Genomic DNA, 20,699 nt, shown 5'->3' on the forward strand with positions numbered 1-20,699 from the left:
TTGTAAATGTATATTTATAACATGAATGGTGTAAATCTATGAATTACCCCGTTAATACCTCAGTAAACATGCCCACTGACAAATAAATGGAGCATTCATTTTAAAAATGAAGGAATTTGAAAGTAGAGGCAGTTACTCTTTGCATTCCTCAATCCAAAGGCCTGTTGAAAGTTACGCAATCAGACACAGAGAATAAGGATCCATTGGTCTCATTTGTTTTGACACAGCTAAAGAAGACTTCTCATATCAGCTTTAGACACACGCCATTCAGAAGGTTTTAAAGTCTATTTCAAAAGCGAAAGGTTTTGGCAAACAGATACAAGCCTCTCCCCACCCTGTCACACGGCATCACCCTCACACTCAACTGATTTGGACTCTCATGCACATCGCTGCACAAAAATCACTGTCACCTGCGTCATCTGCCACGCTCTTTGCAACCACGTACCTGTCCGTCACTGGTGAGAAGCTCGGTAGGCACTGGACCTCTGGCCTCAGCCTGCGGGACTTTTAGTTGTTAAAGATAAAATAAAACAAATGACAGCCTTTCAAATCGTCCTCAACTGCAAAAAAACATCAGCTTTACTTTCATTGTTGTGTTTATATGAACTATGGTTTCACCACAGTGTGTTTTATTGAGTTTATAGTGTCACAGTGTAGTTGTACCATATGTGTAAATAGTTAATCGTACGTGTTGTACTTACTTTTTAATGTACCAGAAGTAGATAGAGAGAAACTCACACACTAGTAAATTGAGTTTAGCTTGGTCACCCTCCACTCCTGTAAATAAACAACAGTTACTTTGTGTGGACGATGGGTGGCGCTATGTGCCCAAAGATATTTAAATGAGAACCTGAATAATGACTTGCTCAGTGCCTTTCCTGACATATTGGATCCAAATGCATTAAAAGACCACCAAGTTATAATAATGGCCTCCATTTGATTCATGTTGAGAATATTATTTGGTGTTAAAACACATCCTAAGAGCTTGATTTGTTCATTTAGATCCATTTATAATGTATTTAAAGTGGACTTAAAGATTTTGACATGCTAATGAAAATACATAAACGTGGCTTTTTTAAGAGCAACACAATTTAGCTTTTTTTATTTTAGGTGATATATGCTTGAAGGCCATGGCCCTTGTTGGCGCATGCGCAATGTAGTGCCACACTACCCGCGCCGGTGGTGAATGCAACTGGGAGAAATTCAACTGCGTGATCTGGAAGGAGACAGGCGGAGGCGGCGGGACCTGCACTTTGGAGGTGATTACACGGCAGATTTGATACCCAACCGGACAAAGAGGGACTGGAGAACAGGTAGGGAGCCCGTACCGAGTTCATAATCCCTAAACCGAGACCGAGGCAGGTTTGGTGGATGCGTCAACGGGTTTTTAGATGATGTAGGTGCCGCATGTCGGCTTCTTGAGTTCAAAACAAACGTGACGAAGTAGATAATAAAACGTAACGTTTTAACATGGCGATGTTATGTTCGTTTTGTTGTTGTTGTCTCTTGTGTCGGGTTTGTTTCCCCACTTGGTGATTTTTAAATGGCTCCGTGGGTTTCTTGAGTTGGGGGGAAGTTTATAATGCTTTGCATTTCCACGCCGCGCGTTCACAGCGCGAAAAAAGTATGACAAAGTAGGCCCTAGCGCGAGGCCCCGAAGAGCTCTCTCCGTGAGTGACCTGTTTCTCAGCCAATCAGATTCGAGTACTCCGCCCACACCAGAATCTTTCCACCAGTCACGTTCGCGCAAAGCGCTGACGTAGGCGATGGTTTCCTCTCTCGCGCGACGCCCACTGATTATAAAACGCTGGACAATAAAGTGGTTAAAGCAGCAGACGTCGTCAACAGTTTAATATATATATATTATTGTATGTATTTTATGTTAAATGTACAGTTAAAAAATAAAATTAATACAAATGGTGCGAGATGCGGTTCTCTCCTTTTTTATAACAGTAGAATACAAACCTACGATTAAATGAATCTTTGCAAAATATTATAGTGTAACATTTAAATGTATCCGTTTCCTGCTTCGTGATCGTGGCATCACAAAGTCTCGGTCTGTGTCGCTATCGTCTCTTGTCTGGGTTTCTTTGTGCAGGCCCATTACAATGCACCTTTTATATATTTTACACACACTGTATTCTACTGAACAGCATATGTTTGCTCTCCGATAACGCGGGAGGTGTGTGTGTGTGACTTGTCGCAGACGGAGAGCCATTAGGGTCTTTTTCCACCGTCTTCTATTGTGTCTGTATGCGTGAAATCGGCTGACCAGAAAACACGTGGGCCGAGCAGTGCGAAGATATCCGGTTTGAACGCCAATAGGCTCCAGACTGCCTCCGCGATGGGGAACCAAGTCGGCTGCAACGCGGAGAACAGTAAGACGATTCATATATATATATATATATATATATATATATATATATATATATATATATATTATATATAGTGTAAACCTTTTTAATAAAGGGCGCCGATATCGCCACTCCGTCCTCCGTACTGCCTGACAAAGGAGGCGCTGTTATCCGGACGGAGTTGACGTTTTCTAGGCGATACCGACGCGATTAACCGCCTCCACCAAGCCATAGATAATCAGCAGCAGGACCCGTAGTCTGCATGTGTGATGAGACGTTGTTCGATGAGACAATGACCCAATTTACCACCAAATATACTGTTCATCTGACTGAGTATAGGCTTGGTGCATTACTGCCCGATGACTGGACCAATGGGGGCTTACAGGAGGAAGTGAAAGCAAGTTCTTGTAGTCGTTCTTCTCGATAGGGAGTGAAATAATACTGAATACTCAGATATTGTTCATTTATGATGAAGATTCTCTGAGCAACCTGTGTGAGGTCGTGCTCCTGCTGTCTCAAACCACTGGAACATCTGTTATTAGGTACACATTTCATCACCATTTGAGGTACATGGCTCACCGTGATTATGTCACTTTTTTGTATCCCCCACTGCGTTTTTCAATGTGTTTTTTAAAACGTGTGTAGCTGCAGTGTGTGGTTAGACCGGTAATATGTTTTCTCCCGAGTCTGGACTGCATTATTGTTCATACAGTGGGAGTGCCACTCCAAAGATTGCTTCTCTGGTGCAAAGCTGTGATTTGGTAAAATAATTGTTAGCGATGACCCGAGACGAGGCCGACTGCAGGATAGCCTGTGAAGGCCTTGATAGTCGAGTGTGTTGTGTGCTTGGGTTCGGCACAATGTGTGTTTGTCAGTAGTTGTACGAAAAGTCATAGGAGGTAGAGATATGATTGGTATGTTAATGTGTGTGTGTGTGTGTGTGTGTGTGTGTGTGTGTGTGTGTGTGTGTGCGTGTGTGTGTGTGTGTGTGTGTGTACAGGAAGGGAGCCTTGATGTGGGCAGTATGAGTAAGACGCCCCCTAACAGAAGAGGGATATCTTTTGAGGTGGGAGCTCAGCTTGAGGCCAGAGACACCCTCAAAAACTGGTGAGTCATGGCCTCGCTCATTCCTCCCCCATCCCTGTGACCGTTCACTTCCCCTCACCCTCACCCTCCCCCTCATAAATTCTCATTCTCTCCATTTTTTGGGGCCCGGGTTCAGCCATTCTGTACGTCCCACCAAAATGTTAAAAAAAAAGAAGGAAGCCACTCTGACCTCATTTTTTGCAACGAAGCAGCCTTTTCATCCGGATTGACACTGAAGGACAGTAAAATAATCTTTGACTGTTAAATCGTATTATACATCATAACGGTTTTAATACGCTAAAGATAGAAATGAAGATAGTCATTGTGACATTTTTTTAAAGCAAACCACGTGAATTTGGTGTCAAAAGCACAATAATGTGAGCAGTGTTTTGGAAAGACCTCTCAGGGACACTCAGCAGTCTTTTTAACGGACAGACACAAAACATACAGTTGATATTGTTCTTATTCAACTCCTGGCTGTACCGAAAACATTATACTAGCGTGTCTATTCGCACACCATCCTCTCATGATTCTTTTATGTTTTTGACGTTTTCTAGATTGACTAATTCCTCCTGACCTTTATTATATGTTATAATACAGGATAAGGAACTTGAAAACCTCTCCCCGTCCAATCGCACGTCATTGAGTTTCTTTTTGTCGTGTAGGTATGCTGGCAACATAGAGAAGGTCGACTACGAAGGGGAGAAAGTACTTATCCATTACCGCCAGTGGAGCCACCGCTACGACGAGTGGTTTGACTGGACTAGTCCGTACCTGAGGCCCGTGGAGAGGGTTCAGCTGAGGCGGCAGGGCCTGAATGACGACGCTCCCGAACCTGTAAGCATTCAGCGCTTCTCCCGCCAGCTTTGTTCTCCGTTACATAGAGAAATGATCCATTCTGCCCCACTTATTGGTTATGTTGTGCTCCTCTCGCCTTTGTTTGTAATGTATATCTGCATTGAAGGGTTCTTAAACATGATACTAGGGTTTTATTTGCATAAGCCAAATGGATATCTGCTACTTTTACTTGCGGGTACCACTATGCCGTTTTTAATAAAGATGCGCCGACAGTGCTGGTTTTGTTAGCATTTACCAGCTCCAGTATGTCGCTGACCGAGTGTCTCCGTCCTCCTTCCAGGACTTTCAGGTGAACGACAAGGTCCTGGCTAGCTGGTCCGACTGCCGCTTCTACCCCGCTAAGGTCATTTCTGTCAACAAAGATGGTGGGTATCAATAACTTCTATCTATCTTAAAACAGTTTAAATATATGGAGACAAAGTATTTCAAGTTAAGATGTTTTTTTTTGGAGGACGATAACGCCTTTCCTTTTGTTGTTCAAGCTGTGTGCTTACAGTACAAGATTGGGCAATATGGAGCACATGGTCGACTGACATGTTTATAGTTTCACTTTTGTTTTTATAAAGGAAGCTGTGGCTTTCAGTAGCAGCAATATGACTTTTCCTTTCACTGGCTCAGCAAAGAGAAATCTGTCTGATGCGCAAAACTCACACTAACAACAGAGATAACTGTTTAATGGGCTACTTGACTGCTGCTGGCTCTGGTGTAAAACATGTTCTCCTTTGTCCCGCTCAGCATCCTACACTGTGAAGTTCTACGATGGTGTAATCCAGACAGTGAAGGGGATACACGTGAAGCCTTTTATCAAAGAGGTACATGTAAGAAATAAGCATAAACATCCGTAAAAAGTGCCCTTTTCTGCTCGTTTTTCCTCAACTTCCTCTCTGTCCTGCCTCCAAATAGAGAGGTGGTGGTGGTGGTGGTGGTGGTGTTGGCGGAGGAGGGAAGTCTCGGTCCTCTGAAAGGAACATGGTCAGGAGGGCCCCAAACCGCAGGGACCGGAGGCCCCAGGAGAACGGAGGCCCCAAGAACAAGCGGGCCAGACGCAGCACGTCCGACCAGGAGGAGGACAGCAACAGCGAGGAGGAGGAGCGGGCCGAGGGGATGGTCAACGAGAAGAACAAGAAAACGAACGGTGAGGTCGAGGCCGCGCCCGCTATCAAACAGGAAGAGGACATAAAAGAGGAAGCAGACCAGAAGAAGGCCGGAGGTGTAGAAACGGGAACAGGACTCACAAACGGGGTGACGGTGAAAGAAGAAGAAGAAGAAGTAGAGCGTAGCGAGGAAAGGTGTCACGTAAACGGAGAGGTGAAAAAGGAAGAGGTGGAAACGGAACCGAGTGGAACAAAGCCATACACAGAGTCGCCCACGCAGACGTCGGCACAGATGGAGCAGGTGCCTGTCCCTATGACAACCACAGAGTCCAATGGAAACGCGGAGCAGAAGCCGAACGTCCAATCGGAAAGCGCTCCGCCTGCAGCGGATGTGCCGCCTGCAGCGGATGTGCCGCCTCCCCAGCCTGTGAAACGTAAGTGTTGATGAAGTCGATTGGCAGACGATCCATTGGATCTGTAGGGTCGTGAAAACGGGCATATCTGAAGGCGTAAGCGAATAAAATGTTTTTCTTTTCTTTTGCCTTTCGGTAGCGGTAAGAAAACAGGGTTTCCACAACCCCAACAGATTCAGCAGGGAGCCATGTGAGTACAACGTAGAACCTATCGCACACATACAGCCATCGCTGCCCTTCTTTCATGTACTTTATTCACTTGGTGTTGCTCCTTGTTTCAGTGTACCGAGTCATCAAAAACCAACCACCCCCCGTCTTGTCCATCAACCTCGACCACAACCCGTTTAAGTGCAGCGCTCCCGGCTGCACGAAGTCATTCCGAAAGGCCAAGCTGCTGCACTACCACATGAAATATTACCACGGCGAGGAGCAGCCCCTGGAGGGGGTCCAGACCCGGGCCTCCGAGAAGCAGGCCGCCCCCCCCGCCGGGTTGGACGGCCCGAAGAGGAGGAGAACCATCTCTGCCTCTATGCGTGAGCTCCTCTCTAGTTTCACCTCCGCCCTGATTGAAATAACAGAAATGCTGAATCATGACATGCTTTATTTGATAAGCATCATCTTCTTTATTAAGGCTGTATTGTAAATATTGCGCTTCCAGCCGCGCGGTATATAGATCAGGGTTTTTGGGGCTTTTATTTGACCCTTTTCTTTGATATTGTTTTTTCCCTCAGACGCTGTCGGGCCGGCCACGGTTCCCCGCGGTGAGGTGAAGACTGCAGGCAGGCGCACATCCGCCCCGCCTGCAGTCAACACCCAGGGCCACCAGCAGAGGACGCTACTGAGGGAGAAGAGCAAGGAGAACCAGCTGGACAGGAACGGATGCCAGCAGCAGGACAAAGACTCGGACAGAAGTGGCTTTGACGTCGGTAGGTGTCGTGCAGTACGAGTGAGAGAATGAATTGTGATAACTGTGCACACGCGAGGCTTTAACTCTTACCACCTAACGGTCCCCAGGGTCAGTAAAAGACAAACTGAAGGAGAAGCCGAAACAGAAGGACTTCCTCCGCATTAAACTAAAGAAGAAGAAGAAGAAAAAGAAGGCCAAGTCCGGTAAGAACGGGTCCCCCGGCGTCGGGCCTCCTCTCATATCTGTTGCTCTGCATGTGCACCCACTGTGACATTGTGGAAACGGCTCTCCTGCAAAGCGTTGAGCGCTCCTCCATTCACTCCTCTTTGGTGTGCTGGCTGAGCCTTGAGTGTGTGGGAGAAGTGTTACATCTGTCGCCGGCCTCTTGCCACTCAATCCGAACGCTTCAACTTTGTTCCTTTAACGTCGTGGCTTCTCGTATATATACGACGACGCGGCTGCGTCTGAAAAGCCAGAATCTAGTTGTGATATTGCCTAAAAGCCCAAATCAAACACCGTTCTCTCTAGTCCCAGTTGGCATTCACATGTAGGTACAGTAGCTTTGGCAGATAATGCCAGTTAAAAGTTAAAATGCCTGGAACACGGGCCGCTATTGATTTCTCGAGTCTATTATTTGTCCATGTTTGTTTTGCCACAGTTTGTCCTCCCTCCTCCTCCTCCTCCTCCTGATGGCCGTTTGTTAAGCATTTCCAAAGTTGACATTTTGTTCTACATCTGCTTCCCCCCCCCTCCCCCCTCCCCCCTCCCCCTTCCCTGTATTGACAGACTACACAGGTAGTGAGGAGAATATTGACATCTCAGTATTGGGTCTTCAGTCCAAATTGAATTTGCCATTCAAATTCCCCCCCTCACACAATCACAAGCCTGAGGCCTACGCCAGCAGGCCCGGATACAGCTGCTCACAGCAGATACATGTGGATGGTGGGTATCTGTGTGTGTGTGTGTGTGTGTGTGTGTGTGTGTATGCTGCACATGGCTTCCTCTCCCCTCCATTCCTCTATTCCCTCTGGATTCAATCCATCATGTTGTTCTAGTCTGATGTGCATCATACCTGTTATGTGTCTGAATGTTACTCATAACAACACATCATGACCTGCAGAGTGAAACAAGCTGCAGATCAAATCAATACTTCTGAAACGCTTGGTTGATTGAATCCTGAGCTGTTCTTTGCTGCCACCGCTTGCTTCGTTAAAAGTCACACAGTGCGACACATTTTGAATCGGTTAAAGAACATAAATTTAGCTAAATCGTGTCGTTCCCGTAACAATGAAACAATATATGTGTGTGTCTGTTCCTGTTACGGTAGATGAGGACAGCATCAGTGACTGGTCCACTGACAGCTGTGGGTGGAGCGACGATGACTTCGGGGTGGATTTGGACGTCACCACGCCTCCCCTGAGCGTGGACTCCGGTGCCGTGGACACAAGTGACCAAGAGATCGTGCGATGTATCTGTGAGGTGGAGGAAGAGAATGACTTCATGATCCAGGTGAGTCTATTTTTAAAGCATTGAAAGCTCTTTTTTTTGTGTTAGTCTTAAGGTTGCATTTCTATAAAATATGCGTGTCCTTCCCTCAGTGTGAAGATTGTTTGTGCTGGCAGCACGGCACCTGCATGGGCCTGCTGGAAGACAATGTTCCAGACCGATACACCTGCCACATCTGCAGAGACCCACCAGGTGAGGGAGGGAGGGGGGGGGACACAACACCACCTTTTAGCTTTCAAGTATACATAATTCAAATTTGTTGACATCAGAGCATCTGTTAGTCTGGTCTGGTAGAGAGCACTGCAGGCTTCCTCCTCCCGACGAAGCATCCTCTGCCATCTAGTGGACAATAAGAATAATGACAATGTGTACAGTTAACAGTGGACGTATATTTTAAAGTGACTATTCAACAGTGCGTTGTGTAATAATGCTGTGATTCTGAAATTCACCGTTTTTCGAGTTTCTCAAAGTATTTTCTTTCAACAAATTGGATCATAAATCTGCATCATTATTCACACGGATCTTTGCTGAGGATTTTATGTTCTCGCGCATCATAATGTTGAACTGTTTCCTGCTAAAACAGAACCGTTTTAACCACAGGATGTAGTAAATATGCTTCCAGCTATAGAAAGTAATGAGAAAACAATCGGTGACGATCCATTGATTATGCTTCAGAGAAACTCTGAAGCTGCTGTTGATGATCGGAGCAAGTGAAACACATCGTCTTTCTCTATAAACCCGAGAATTGTATTTTTTGTTCTTGTTGCCGATTGGACTGTATAAGGACGATTGAGGTGATGGTCAGCAGTTGTTTCTTTCTGTGCAGATTTTAACAAACTTGCTATCAGAACCAAGATGTTATGAAAATGATCTCTAGAATCTAAGTTTCAGTTGGAGCAGCATGTCCGCCTGCTGAGCCCCGTAAATCAGCACAAGTGATTTTTTTTTAAATCCTTAATTACAAACCAGTTTGCCGTCTCTCTTCAAGGATCTGACACCCGGCTTTATGCCTGCTCACCATAATGTTCTCTGCGTTCCATAAGAGTAGTTAATGCTAATGGGAATGATTTGGATTGTAATATTAAAGATAAGCTCATAATGTTCAACAGAACATGATGCTGTGATATAATCTCACCCAGCACAGACACAGACGTTTAACGGGGAGTCGTTGCTCTTCAATAGATTTTTTTTTTTTAAGTTTAAATACGTAACTTAATAAACTCTTAAAACTATTTTAGAGCCGTAAATCTAACTGCACTGCAGAGATCTTCAAGGTTTGATCATTTCAAACGCTGAGCCAAGCTCAGGAGGACTATTCAAAACCTTTTGATCCAAATTAAATTGTAACTTTAATAATTATTTTAAAAAGGTTAAATGGAGATTGTTACACCGCAACCAACCAAGTACACCAGCAAGCGGACACGGCGTAGCTCCCGAAGAGACGCTCTTGATCGCTTTACCTACTCGTGCATTTACAATTCAGTCATTGCATTTGATAAATCTTTGCAATGTGTTGGTTATTTCCAGGTCAGAGGCAGAGTCTGCGCTACTGGTACGACCGTGAGTGGTTGAGCAGCGGTCACATGTACGGCTTGTCCTTCCTGGATGAGAACTACTCTCACCAAAACGCCAAGAAGATCACCACCACCCACCAGCTGCTGGGAGACGTGCACCACGTGGTCGAGATTCTCAACGGGCTGCAGCTCAAGATGAGCATCCTACAGTGAGTACTGCAGGAAGACACTCTGCATTACACGTGGATCACGACAGAAATGATTGTTTTCTCGCCCGGTTTCTATTAAACGTTTCATTATTTGCTCGTTTTGTTTTATGTGATGGTAGTTTTAATCTCTCCTTTTGGCTTTTCAGGAGCAATACTCACCCAGACCTGCAGCTGTGGCGGCAGCCCTGGAAGCACCTGGAGCGATCGCGGACCGGCTCGGACTCGTGGCGCGGCAGTGACGCCGCTCCGTCTCCCGCGACTCCCGACGACGACATGAGCCGAGGGGAAATCCTCATGTCCAACGCTCTGGAGAAGCTGAGCCGGGCGGCCACAGCCGCCACCGCCTCCTCGTCCGGCTCCTCCTTCCCCTTCCCGTCCTTCCAGGACTCGTACATTATCAGCGAACATTGCTACCAGAAGCCAAGGGCGTATTACCCGGCGGTGGAGCAGAGGCTGGTGGTGGAGACCCGACAGGGCTCGGAGCTGGAGGACAGCATGAGGAGCACGGAGGAGCTGCTGGAGCGGGAGCAGCGCTACGGAAGCCTGATGGAGATAGAAAAGCCCAAATCAACAGGCAGCAATTACAAGGTTAGGACTTGTTCCACAAAGTGCAGTCTGTGTGGTCACTATAGACTGGTTGTTTGTCTCTTGTGTGCTTGAACGATGTTTGGCAGAAAGCGTTTGTATGAAGAGGTCTAAACCTGCTTGTTATGAAACTCTTGTCTTGACGATTTCCCCTGAACGCCTCCAGGCTTCGATGGGTGGCTCGTGGTCCCAGGCCGAGACGAGGGAGGAGGGCGGAAGAGGTCCCGGAGAGGCTTCCGATAACAGCAGGCAGCATCAACAGAGGCAGATCAACCTGCTGGACCACATAGACTCGGTCCAGGACGAGGTCTCGCACCGGATGGACTTCATTGAGAGGGAGCTGGACGGTAAGTCCTACGGCGGCGTTGACCTGGTCTCTTTAGCAGGGCACGACACTTTGAGCCTAGATGTAAAGAAATGTTGAAGATGAACCTTGTTAAAGCCTTTTAGGCGCAGACACAGTGTTGAGAACTGGGTCAAGCACACATGTACAATTTAAGAAGCACTCAGAGTTGAGCCCTCAATAAAGACACATTTGCTTTTGATGATTCATGATATTATTCAACAGCTCAGAGCTCATTGTCGGGCACTAGTGGTTGAGAGGATTGCATCAAAGCCAGCATACTGAAACACTCCCATCACGGTGTGTCTTTAAGAACAGGATAGTGTTTGTGTCACCACGGGCTCTGCTAACCTCTGGTTCTTCTGATCCCCCCTCAGTGCTGGAGAGCTGGCTGGACTACACCGGGGAGCTGGAGCCTCCTGAACCTTTGGCCCGCCTGCCTCAGCTCAAACAACGCATGAAACGGCTGCTGACACAGCTGGGAAAGGTGCAGCAGATCGCCCTGTTCAGCTCCACATGAGGGCGCCAGAGAACAGCGTCAGTCAGTCAGTCGGTCGGTCGGTCGGTCGGTCTCCACACGGCATGCAGGGGCAGTGCAGCGGAGGAAAAGCCCACTGGTCTCTGGCTGCAAAGATAACGACGATTAGTGCAAGACTCGGATTGTTCCGCACATTCTCTGTGACCAGACTTTAAAAAAAAAAAAGGTTATGTGTGGTGTAATCCGATGCTGCAGCCAGCCAGTGTCGTATATTAACGTTTTATATGAACACGTAATGGAAAGCCGGCATCATAAATCAGGATGAAACACAAAAAGTAACCTCGTAAACGCAGGAGAAACTCCTCCGGACCAGACTCCACTTCTATGGTTCCCATGCAACTCTAAACCTAATGAATGCCTTTTTGTCTGAGCTACTGCTTAACGTCGCCCTGTCTCTCTCTCTCTCTCTCCCTCGCTCTCTCTCTATCTCCCTCTCTGTCTCAGTACACAGCGCTTTACACGCAGAAGCTTTATATTTTGAAATTGCAATTGAGTTCTTTGCAATAGTTTTCAAATGCTCACTGTTGTTTTTTGCATCAACAATGTCCCAAAGTTCCATTTTGGTCGTTTCACGTCGTACTGCATTAAAACAATTTGCTGCAAGTGTGGACGGACAGTAACTTGAAGACACTGAAACAAGCCGTCTCTTCGAATAATTAGTTCTGTTTTTGATCTACTCAAGGAGTTTTTTTTTTTTTACTACACTGTGAAGTTATTTTTGTCTGGAATCAAAGGCATCTTATTTCTTTCCGTTTTAGAGACGTAACGAGTGATTTCTGTTCTGTCTGAAACGGTAATGCTTCTTCTTTTCTAACGGTCCTCTCACGAGTGTTACGGTTTTATAAGTTAACCTCTCTGTATGTTAGTTACTGCATCCTTTACTTCAGTTTAGCATCCCATCGTTGTTGCTGTAGCACTTGACCCACGATTCACTGAAACCTGTAGCGTGGACGTGTCTTTTCTTCAGCTAGCATCTCGTGCTTTGACAAATACTACTATGAAGACATGCAAAGTTTTCTGTTCCGTTTCATCCTTTTATTTACAGTATTCGGCTTGTTTGTAAATATGTTATTCAAAGAAATGTGCTCTTCTTCTTTATTGAAAACATCCTCCAAATTCATTTATTGTATGCTACTGTACTGTAAGTGTGTGGCTTAGAAGCAGGGAAATGTCAAAAACAATGCAAACAGATCTGCTGGTACATAAATAAACTATCATTCTTATTAATCACTACGGGCATTTTCTTGGCTATTTTCTCAAAGTTTGAAGATTTCCTCCTCCTCCTATTTATCCCTCTGACATCACCACCAGTGCTGTTAACGGTTGCATCATTCACAGTTTCATGTAACATGTTTGTGCTCTTATACAATCAGATTGAAATTGAGGGCAGCAGGTAGCCTCGAAGGGCCGCGCTCAAAACTAGAGGAAACCCTGCTGATGTGCCACTGAGCAAGGCATTCGACCAACAGCTCTACAGTAAAGCTGCTCATGACCAAACGCAGAGCACCGGTTGCACTGGACTGCTGCAGTTTGGGTGAAATCTGGAAACGAGGACTGGAAAGGACTTTTATGAAAGAAAAAACATGCCAGAAAGAGTGATTGCGTGCATACTTTGATGAAATGTGTTTTTTATTACGTAGCCGATTTGGGTTGGTTACATAATAAGATTGAAAATAGAAACTTGATGGGAATTCTAATCGTTAATCTCCAAAATTTGAGCCAGCATCATGTGGTGTTTCATCAGGACAAATACGTTCCTCACGAACATTGTCGTACTATTACCAAACATGGGACAACGACAAATACCCTTAATTTAAAAAAATTAAAATAAAATAAATGCTATTATCTCATCTCTTATCAAAAGTGAGCGTTTACTCTCAGACATGCGCTGTACGTCATCTATTTTAACCCAAGACTGCTGAAATAAAGTTGGTATACACATCATGAAACGTACTTTAAGTTCTTGAATGCACTCTAAATACATTTAATTTATCAGTAACAGTACAGGTAGTGCGAGCCCTCTTCATTTTGCTTCCACCGAGTCTCGTCCTCATCCTTTCGGAGCGGCGTGAGACCTCCTGCTGCCTCCTCTTATCTGTGGTGAGCACCGCCTCCTCTCATTGGCTCCTCCTGTCTGTGCTGTGCAACGCCTCCTCTCATTGGCTCCTCCTGTCCGTGGTGTGCAACGCCTCCTCTCATTGGCTCCTCCTGTCTGTGGGCGTGCACCGCCTCCTCCCATTGGCTCCTCCGCGGTGTCTGCGACGCAGCGCGTAGTTCCGCCCCAGAGTCACATCGAAATACTAGTTGAAGCAGACGAGAGAGAGAGCGGCGTGTACTGTTCACCTAAATATTAACATTTCCTTTAATACTCAACAATATACTCGGAGAGGAATTAGCCGGAAGCCAGCGGACACTCATTTTTACCGACGAGGTGAGTCTTAAATCCGTGTTTTCGCGGTAGTTTCTTCCCGTTTATCTGCAGATGTGCTCGATGCCACAGGAGATTATCTGCAGCTCAATTGAATGGAGTTCATTTCGCTGCTTCTCTCAACACTAAATGCGACATGACCACTATTTTCACACCGTATCTTCATTGTTGTCGATGCGGTACGTTTTGGTATTAGTTAGTTTTTTTTCTGTTATATTGTGTACGTGCTAAATAATAACTTAATATAATGAAATGTGACCTGTCACGATGCGTTGTACATCGTAAATTACCGAGCTAAAAACAGCTGAAGAAATGTTGTCGAATAGTTTAAAGCTTGATGAATTTTTATACAGTGGTACAGTTCAGGAATAACGTCAGGTATTATCCTTGTATACTGATAACTTACCAGTTTTAGGTTCTTATGTTATAAACTCATTGTTATGTGTAATAAAATACAAGCTTTACAACCAGGTTTATTAGAGGAATATTATTTTTAGTTTGAACAAGAAGTCTTGAACACTACTTAAAAAGGCCCAAACACTGTGTGTTGAATGTGTCTCTCATGGTGTCACTGTTCTGTAGATTATACTCCTTTAATCTGCACATTTTTTTTCCAAAACACTTGTCTGAGTCGACACATGGTAGATCCATCTTTATCCACCAGATCAGTCATGATGATGATGATGATGATGCAGCTGCAGGTGTGACACCATTCAGACACCACGTGACATGTGACAATGTCAGTGGTGGCCATGCGAAGGTCACCCAGGTGGGAAGTGTAAGAGAGAGAGAGAGGGGGGGGGGTTTCAGGTGTTTCCTCAAATCCCTAAAATAACCACATCTGGGGATGTATTTTAACAAGGACATGTTCTACAGTTTCCCCAGTAAAACTAGTACTAAAGTAGTCATAGTTATCGGAAATCTATTAAATCCCCTTTTAAGTTTGTATTAAGTACCACAAGCACATAATACACAATCTGTGTATTACAGCCTTAATTCTGGCATCTAATTTTTTTGTATTTTATTGTTTCATGGTGGGGGGGGGGGGGGTTAAATGCAGGTGTTCTATCTCCCACAATGCCCCCCAGCAGTGTCACATGATCAGTAAGGCTTGAGTGGTGCTTACACAACAAGCAACGCCCGGCGCGTTGTTGTCTTTGACAACATTGTCGTAAAAGACGGTTGTGAAGCCTTGAAAAACAGAATAACTGCGAACAGAAACCAGCAGGCGGTGGGTATAGTTTGAGGTTTATTGCCGTATCGTTGGAGGCAATCCACCCCTAGTTGATTATTAGGCAGAGTGAAAACCTACTGCCTAACTAAAGGGAGTGTTAAAAGTTGTTAATTAAGCCACACACAGGAAACAATCATGGGATTCACCTATGGAGGAATTCCACCACAAATGCAAATTAAAACAAACTTGTTTAATTCTGTAAGTGAATGATCTGAAATGTCACCGTCAAGAAACGACACTATTAAGGTGCCTTTCGGGCTTGTTTTGCTACTTACACATGCATTATTTCGGGGATTACAGAGCACAGGACAAGCGAGAAGTGCTGTTTGTGTTAGAAGAGGATTTGTTGCAGGGATGAATGTCAGGATGTGAGGGAATAACGCTCACTAGAGAGAGACGGAGACAGTAATTAAGCCACGGTGCTGACAGTCAGTCTGCCTGGTGTTCACTCTCACCTCCTCAGCATTACCGAGTCTACAGCAGAGCAAAACACAACCTGCGACACAGACATTTACCGGAACAGTTGGAAATATACTCCTTGTTTTTATGAGAAAGAGCTTGTGTGTGTGTGTGTGTGTGTAACCGGGCTGCATCTGTAATTTAAGCTGCACCGGGCCGAGAGTTTCAGCACAAGAACAGCTGATGCAAACTATTCCAGGTGATCTATTTCCCTTGACCCCAGCTGAACTGCGCAGCTAGCTCGTGTTTCCTCGCTCCGTCGGGATGAAATTGAGGATAAATATACTTGTCGAAAACAGGGAAATGACAAAAACACTAGAGACGGTCGCTAGCGGGCTTTGAGTGCAGTGCTAGCGGGGTCCACCCATTTATCGGACACCCTCATCTGCTGAAGGGACGGCTCTTGTCTGTCTCCATTTTCTTCATCAACACCGGCAATAAAACTCAGCAGGTGGTGATGAGGAGAGGCGGAGAGAGCACAGGTGGTGAGCTTGTTGATCCAAAGTGTTGGCTACGAGCCAAGCCGGACCTCTCGGACGCCCCGGACCGTCCTTCAGCATTCCTTTTTAGGATCATGTTGTGTGTGACGTTCCTGCTCTCCACTGAGACTTTTGTCACAGAGCGCACACTGAGCTCTCTGAAGCAGATCTCTTTACGCCGTCTTATTATAAATCATTTCACACTTGGTCGGCTTTAATGGTTTGGGGATCACCCAGGAAAGATAGTGGTGGTTTATGGTGACCGAGCAAACGGCAGAGGGTTTGAAGACCCCCCATCCCCCCCAGGCTGTGTTCCTACTCGGAAGCTTTTTAAAAATTCAGGCCAAGACGAAACCCAAAAGCCCCGAATCATCAAACGCTCACATTTCACTTGTAGCGCTCACGTCCCCGGTGAGAGCAGCTCAGCTCCGAGTCGTGACTTGTGTACGCGATGTGTACGTGGTGTTGATGCATACGAGAGAGATAAATGATTGGTTATGCCTTTTTATGACTCATTTGATGCGTTATCGCTGCACTGAATGTTAATGAGAGCCGAGCGGTAAAGCATTGGTTGTTGTGATGAGGAGAGAATAGCTTTATGTAAATGATGGTGGAAAAGGTCATGTGATTTCAGAGGCAACCACCAGCGGAGTCTAGGATGGCTTGTTTGTTTGTGTGTGTGTGTGTGTGTGTGTGTGTCGGGGGGGGGGTTGCCAAGGACACCACCGACCTCCACGTCGAGCATTGGTAAGATAAGTGGATGCCAGAGAAGCCACCACTGTGTGTTTCTGTGGGAGATGATTGAGTTGTCAGTAATCAGTCATTGAGACAGCCCAGCTGACCACACAGAGAACTCTGTTAGCAGAGGCCGTGTTCCTGTGAGGCAACAGGCCTCTCGGCACTGATTCACACACTGAAAACACGCCGAGACGTGTTTCTATTCAAAGGGCTCGGTGGATCCAAGAGGTCTTCACTCGGGCTCTCATGTCTCCGTGGTGCGTTAATATTTTATGGAAGCGTTTCTTAAGTTTCCACCCCAGCTTGTTGAAAGGGATTGTGTGTGTGAGTGTGAGAGATCATGTGTGGGTGTGTGTGAGTGAGCTAGTGGCCAGGCTACACAGATGGCCTCTCTGCTGCATCCACAGCTGCCCTTCAGGCCAGCCTGACCGCGGTCGACAGATCCTGGGGAGAGCCTCCAGCAGGACGCCGCTGCTCTGGAAACTGCCCACTCACATCAGCCAGCTGGGACCCCAGGACACACACACACACACACACACACTCAGACAAACACGTACACACACACACACACACTCAGACACACACACGTAGCCCCGTTCTCGCACTTTTATCTTCGTCTTCGCTGTCTGCACAGCTAAGCCAGGCAGAGGAAATCCCCACAGACTGAGCGGCAGCTAGCCTCGCGTAGCGCAGTAGGGGCGGGTACTCTGTTAGCAGCCCTGAGTGCAGGTCCGACAGAAGCAGCCATTCAGTCTTATTTATAGCAGAGACCAGGAGGAGCCAGGAGAGACTCGGTCAGTCCTCTCACTTCTCTCTGACCCATCGCAGCAGATTTATCTCGGCTCCCCCGTTACTAGTGATATGTTGTGGTTTTACCTCATCCTCCATCCCTCCCATGCCTTCGTTTGTGTGAGACTAGTCTATGCTAGTGTGTGTATTGATTTATTGATGATGTGTGTCATGTAGCTACAGCTATCTAAATTGCTGTCTGTATTGCCGCGTTCTCTTATTAGTTTATTTATCACCGTTTGAAAGGATCTGCTGTGGCAGCTCCCTACAGGCTTTTATTTAGAGTCGAAGGAAAGATGGAAAAACACGATTCACGTGTGTGAATCTGTCTGTGCGCGTGTGTGTGTGTGTGCAGGCACATAATTCATATATTTAATATATTGCCATTGACCTCATTACAGCTTGTAATGTAGAGCCATTTTTAATGGCTGGATAATGTGATTAAAAACCTACATTATGCTACATTTTAGATGGAAAGGAAAGTACATAAATGCGTTATATTTAGTTTCTGATATCGTTATCCTGATAGATTATGAACAGCCAACGTGCCATAAAACAAATGGGTGACGTACGGTGACTTCATCCACTCGTTATATTCAGTTTATGGGTCTAATCAGCTAAAATATGTGCTTAGTACGACACTGTTAGATATTATATATTGTTGTAGCCCTTCTCGGTTCAATTATATGGCATTCAGACATATTTTAAGTTAAAAAAAAATTGCATTATGAGTACATTTAGGGCAGATTTAGGTTAATTAAGTAGGACTTAGTTTATAGACCAATACCAGAGAAGAAGGTTTTTAGAGGAAACAAACAAAACACATAAGAAACCAAATTCGACTCTGACTGTGTGGCTACAGTACACTGTCCTTACATATCATACACAGACAAAATTCATAACATGACTACGCACACTTCCTTGTCTGACACAGGCTTAATGGATGCATTGAGTTTCCAGGTTGCTGGTCCGAAACATTACGTCACCAGTGGAGGAAAATCTGTCTGTTGGTCTCCGGATCAGCGCAGTAACTTTAGCATGCCACTGGAACATAATGACGAATAGTGTTCATGAACCATAACACACCGTATTTAGGAAGCCACTCGGTCCTCAGACGCTCTGGCTGTGTGCGTTTTCATGAGCATGCTGATGATGCCGATAGATATGTGGTTATAAATCAATTCAGCTCGATGGAACTCTTTAATCTCATAAGACCATTAGCAGATAAAGCGGCCCCTCGAGGAATAAGGTAATTCTTTAAAAGCCCTCGGAGAGTAATGGGTGGGGTCCTGCACTCAAGTTGCTTTGCAGGATTAGAGATGTGTGTTAGTGTGTATACAGTATGTGTTACTGTGTGTATGCTGTGTTCTAAGACTGTGTGTGTGTGTGTGTCTCTAGACTGTATTTAAGAAGTGGACGTAGTCAGCATGACATCACCCAATGGTTTGTGGTCGTTATGAGCGACCTGTATCGCCCTAAAACATATCCTGCTTTATGGTTTACTTTACTCTAAATGGACCATAATTTACTAAATGAACATCAGTCTTCATTGAAGAAGAATTGAAACTAGCGACTGAGACCATAAACACATGTTTGCAATGTTTACTGAGGTATTAAATCAAGTGAGAAGTAGCACATTTTCTCATAGACTTCTATACAACCAGAGGAGTCGCCCCCTGCTGGTCAGTAGAGAGAATGCAACTTTAAGGGACATCCTCATTGGCTTGGAGGTTGCCGCCTGGTCTTTAGATGGAGTTTGTGTGTCTGTTTACATGGCTGTCTGTTTGTGAGCGCCACAAAGGCTGACCCTAATCCTGCGTGAGTATAGAGGTCAGGGTTTTGGGTGGGTGTAAAGGGGGGGGGGGGTGGGGTGCTAATGAGTGTCGGTGCTGATGAACCAGCCTTTTCCTCTCAGGCACACACAGAACAATTCAAGTGACGGACGATCGGTTCAGGATTTCCTCTGTTAAAACAGATGCAGTTTGACACATTTAAGAGACAAAGACGTGCACACTATGAGAATATATCACAACATGGTCATGGTATCGGATTTGTGTGTCACAGCAGCACCCGCAATGTATTGTGTGTGAAGATATCTCGTGTCCCATCCCAAGTAAAACCTCTTCAACATTTTAACCACTCGTGTTTTGAGTTACAGCTGGCCAGAGGCTCAGGATATTAAATGTGGGTCTGCCGTCAGATTCGGTTTCCAAATGAGGGGACGAGTCAATTATAGTAATGCAGTATTTAGCATTCATTAGATCTTTTTAATCTCGGAAGGTTCAGAGACGGAGGTCGGTGTTTAATGGTCTTAAAATAGTTTTTGCAGATTGAGTTGCTTATCTTTCTTTTGTCTTTGCTTCGTCTCATATTCAGCGGTCATCTACACACATCTGTGTGCACACACAGCCGTTATGTGAACGTATACAGCTGAGCAGCATCGCGTCTTAAAGAGTTTTCAGTCTGGTTTCAACAGCAGAGGTGGGTGGTGTTCCACATTTTGGATAAGAATAGACTATTTTGATGGAGTCATGACAGAAGAAGACATCAAGAGAAGTGTCTCATCGTGAAAAAGAGGAAGAAAGGAATCTCTGTCATCTTGTGTCAAGAGACTCGTGTAAGCTGTGAGGAGGATGATGGAGCCTCTGGAGAGCAGCTGTCATTTAATTAAGTAGACGTGAAGCTGTGTGCGAGTGTGTGTGTGTGCTTTCTGTGTATGTGCTTGTTCAGCTGTGTGTGTGTGTGTGTGTTTGCTGACAGTATCAGCAGGAGGTGGTCTGTAGAACAAAACGGCAAACTCCAGATCACAATCCGGTGTTACCCCTCCGCCTCTAGAGCAGAACACAATCCAAGAATCCAGGTTGTTGTTCACCGGGCTTGTTTGCTAAACAAATAGACTTCCCTCTTCTAATTCTCTTACCAAACCGCCCCGGTTTAGAGCAGTAATCTGGAACTGAGACTCGTCACGGTTCATTAGCTTTACTCCGGCGGGGTTTGCTGCCTCCGCAGACTGTAAACAAATGATGCCTGGTTGCAAAAAAAAGTTGGAGGGGGAAAGAAATTTCGGATGACTAAAAGTCTCCCCCGAGCTCTGAGAGGAAGGCGTCACCGCCCCGGTGACTGTGCAGGGATACGTTGTTTTCACCCGGTCTGTAGCTCTGACGA

At 45.6% G+C, this 20,699-nt stretch overlaps 2 protein-coding genes across 5 annotated transcripts in view; both read left to right on the top strand.

Annotated features, from left to right (window-relative positions):
• The first annotated feature begins 1,268 nt into the window (after positions 1–1,268).
• phf20a (PHD finger protein 20, a) lies at positions 1,269–12,630 on the top strand. Its single transcript, XM_079185554.1, has 17 exons — positions 1,269–1,313; positions 3,355–3,461; positions 4,106–4,277; positions 4,579–4,663; positions 5,034–5,116; positions 5,202–5,826; positions 5,945–5,995; positions 6,087–6,338; positions 6,537–6,731; positions 6,820–6,915; positions 7,499–7,654; positions 8,040–8,221; positions 8,311–8,410; positions 9,746–9,941; positions 10,088–10,529; positions 10,693–10,873; positions 11,247–12,630. The coding sequence occupies exons 2-17, from the start codon at positions 3,379–3,381 to the stop codon at positions 11,387–11,389; spliced, it is 3,042 nt and encodes a 1,013-aa protein (XP_079041680.1). The 5' UTR covers positions 1,269–1,313; positions 3,355–3,378; the 3' UTR covers positions 11,390–12,630.
• A 1,068-nt stretch (positions 12,631–13,698) lies between these two features.
• The window catches only part of ndrg3a (ndrg family member 3a), a 29,861-nt gene continuing 22,860 nt past the window's right edge, over positions 13,699–20,699 (top strand). For all 4 annotated transcript variants that reach the window (XM_079186471.1, XM_079186472.1, XM_079186473.1 and 1 more), the window contains exon 1: positions 13,699–13,838. The gene's annotated coding sequence lies outside the window, so the exon portion shown is untranslated. The remainder of the gene's footprint in view (positions 13,839–20,699) is intronic.

Source organism: Pholis gunnellus (assembly GCF_910591455.1).
Source record: "Pholis gunnellus genome assembly, chromosome: 3".
In the NCBI taxonomy this organism is placed as follows: domain Eukaryota; kingdom Metazoa; phylum Chordata; class Actinopteri; order Perciformes; family Pholidae; genus Pholis; species Pholis gunnellus.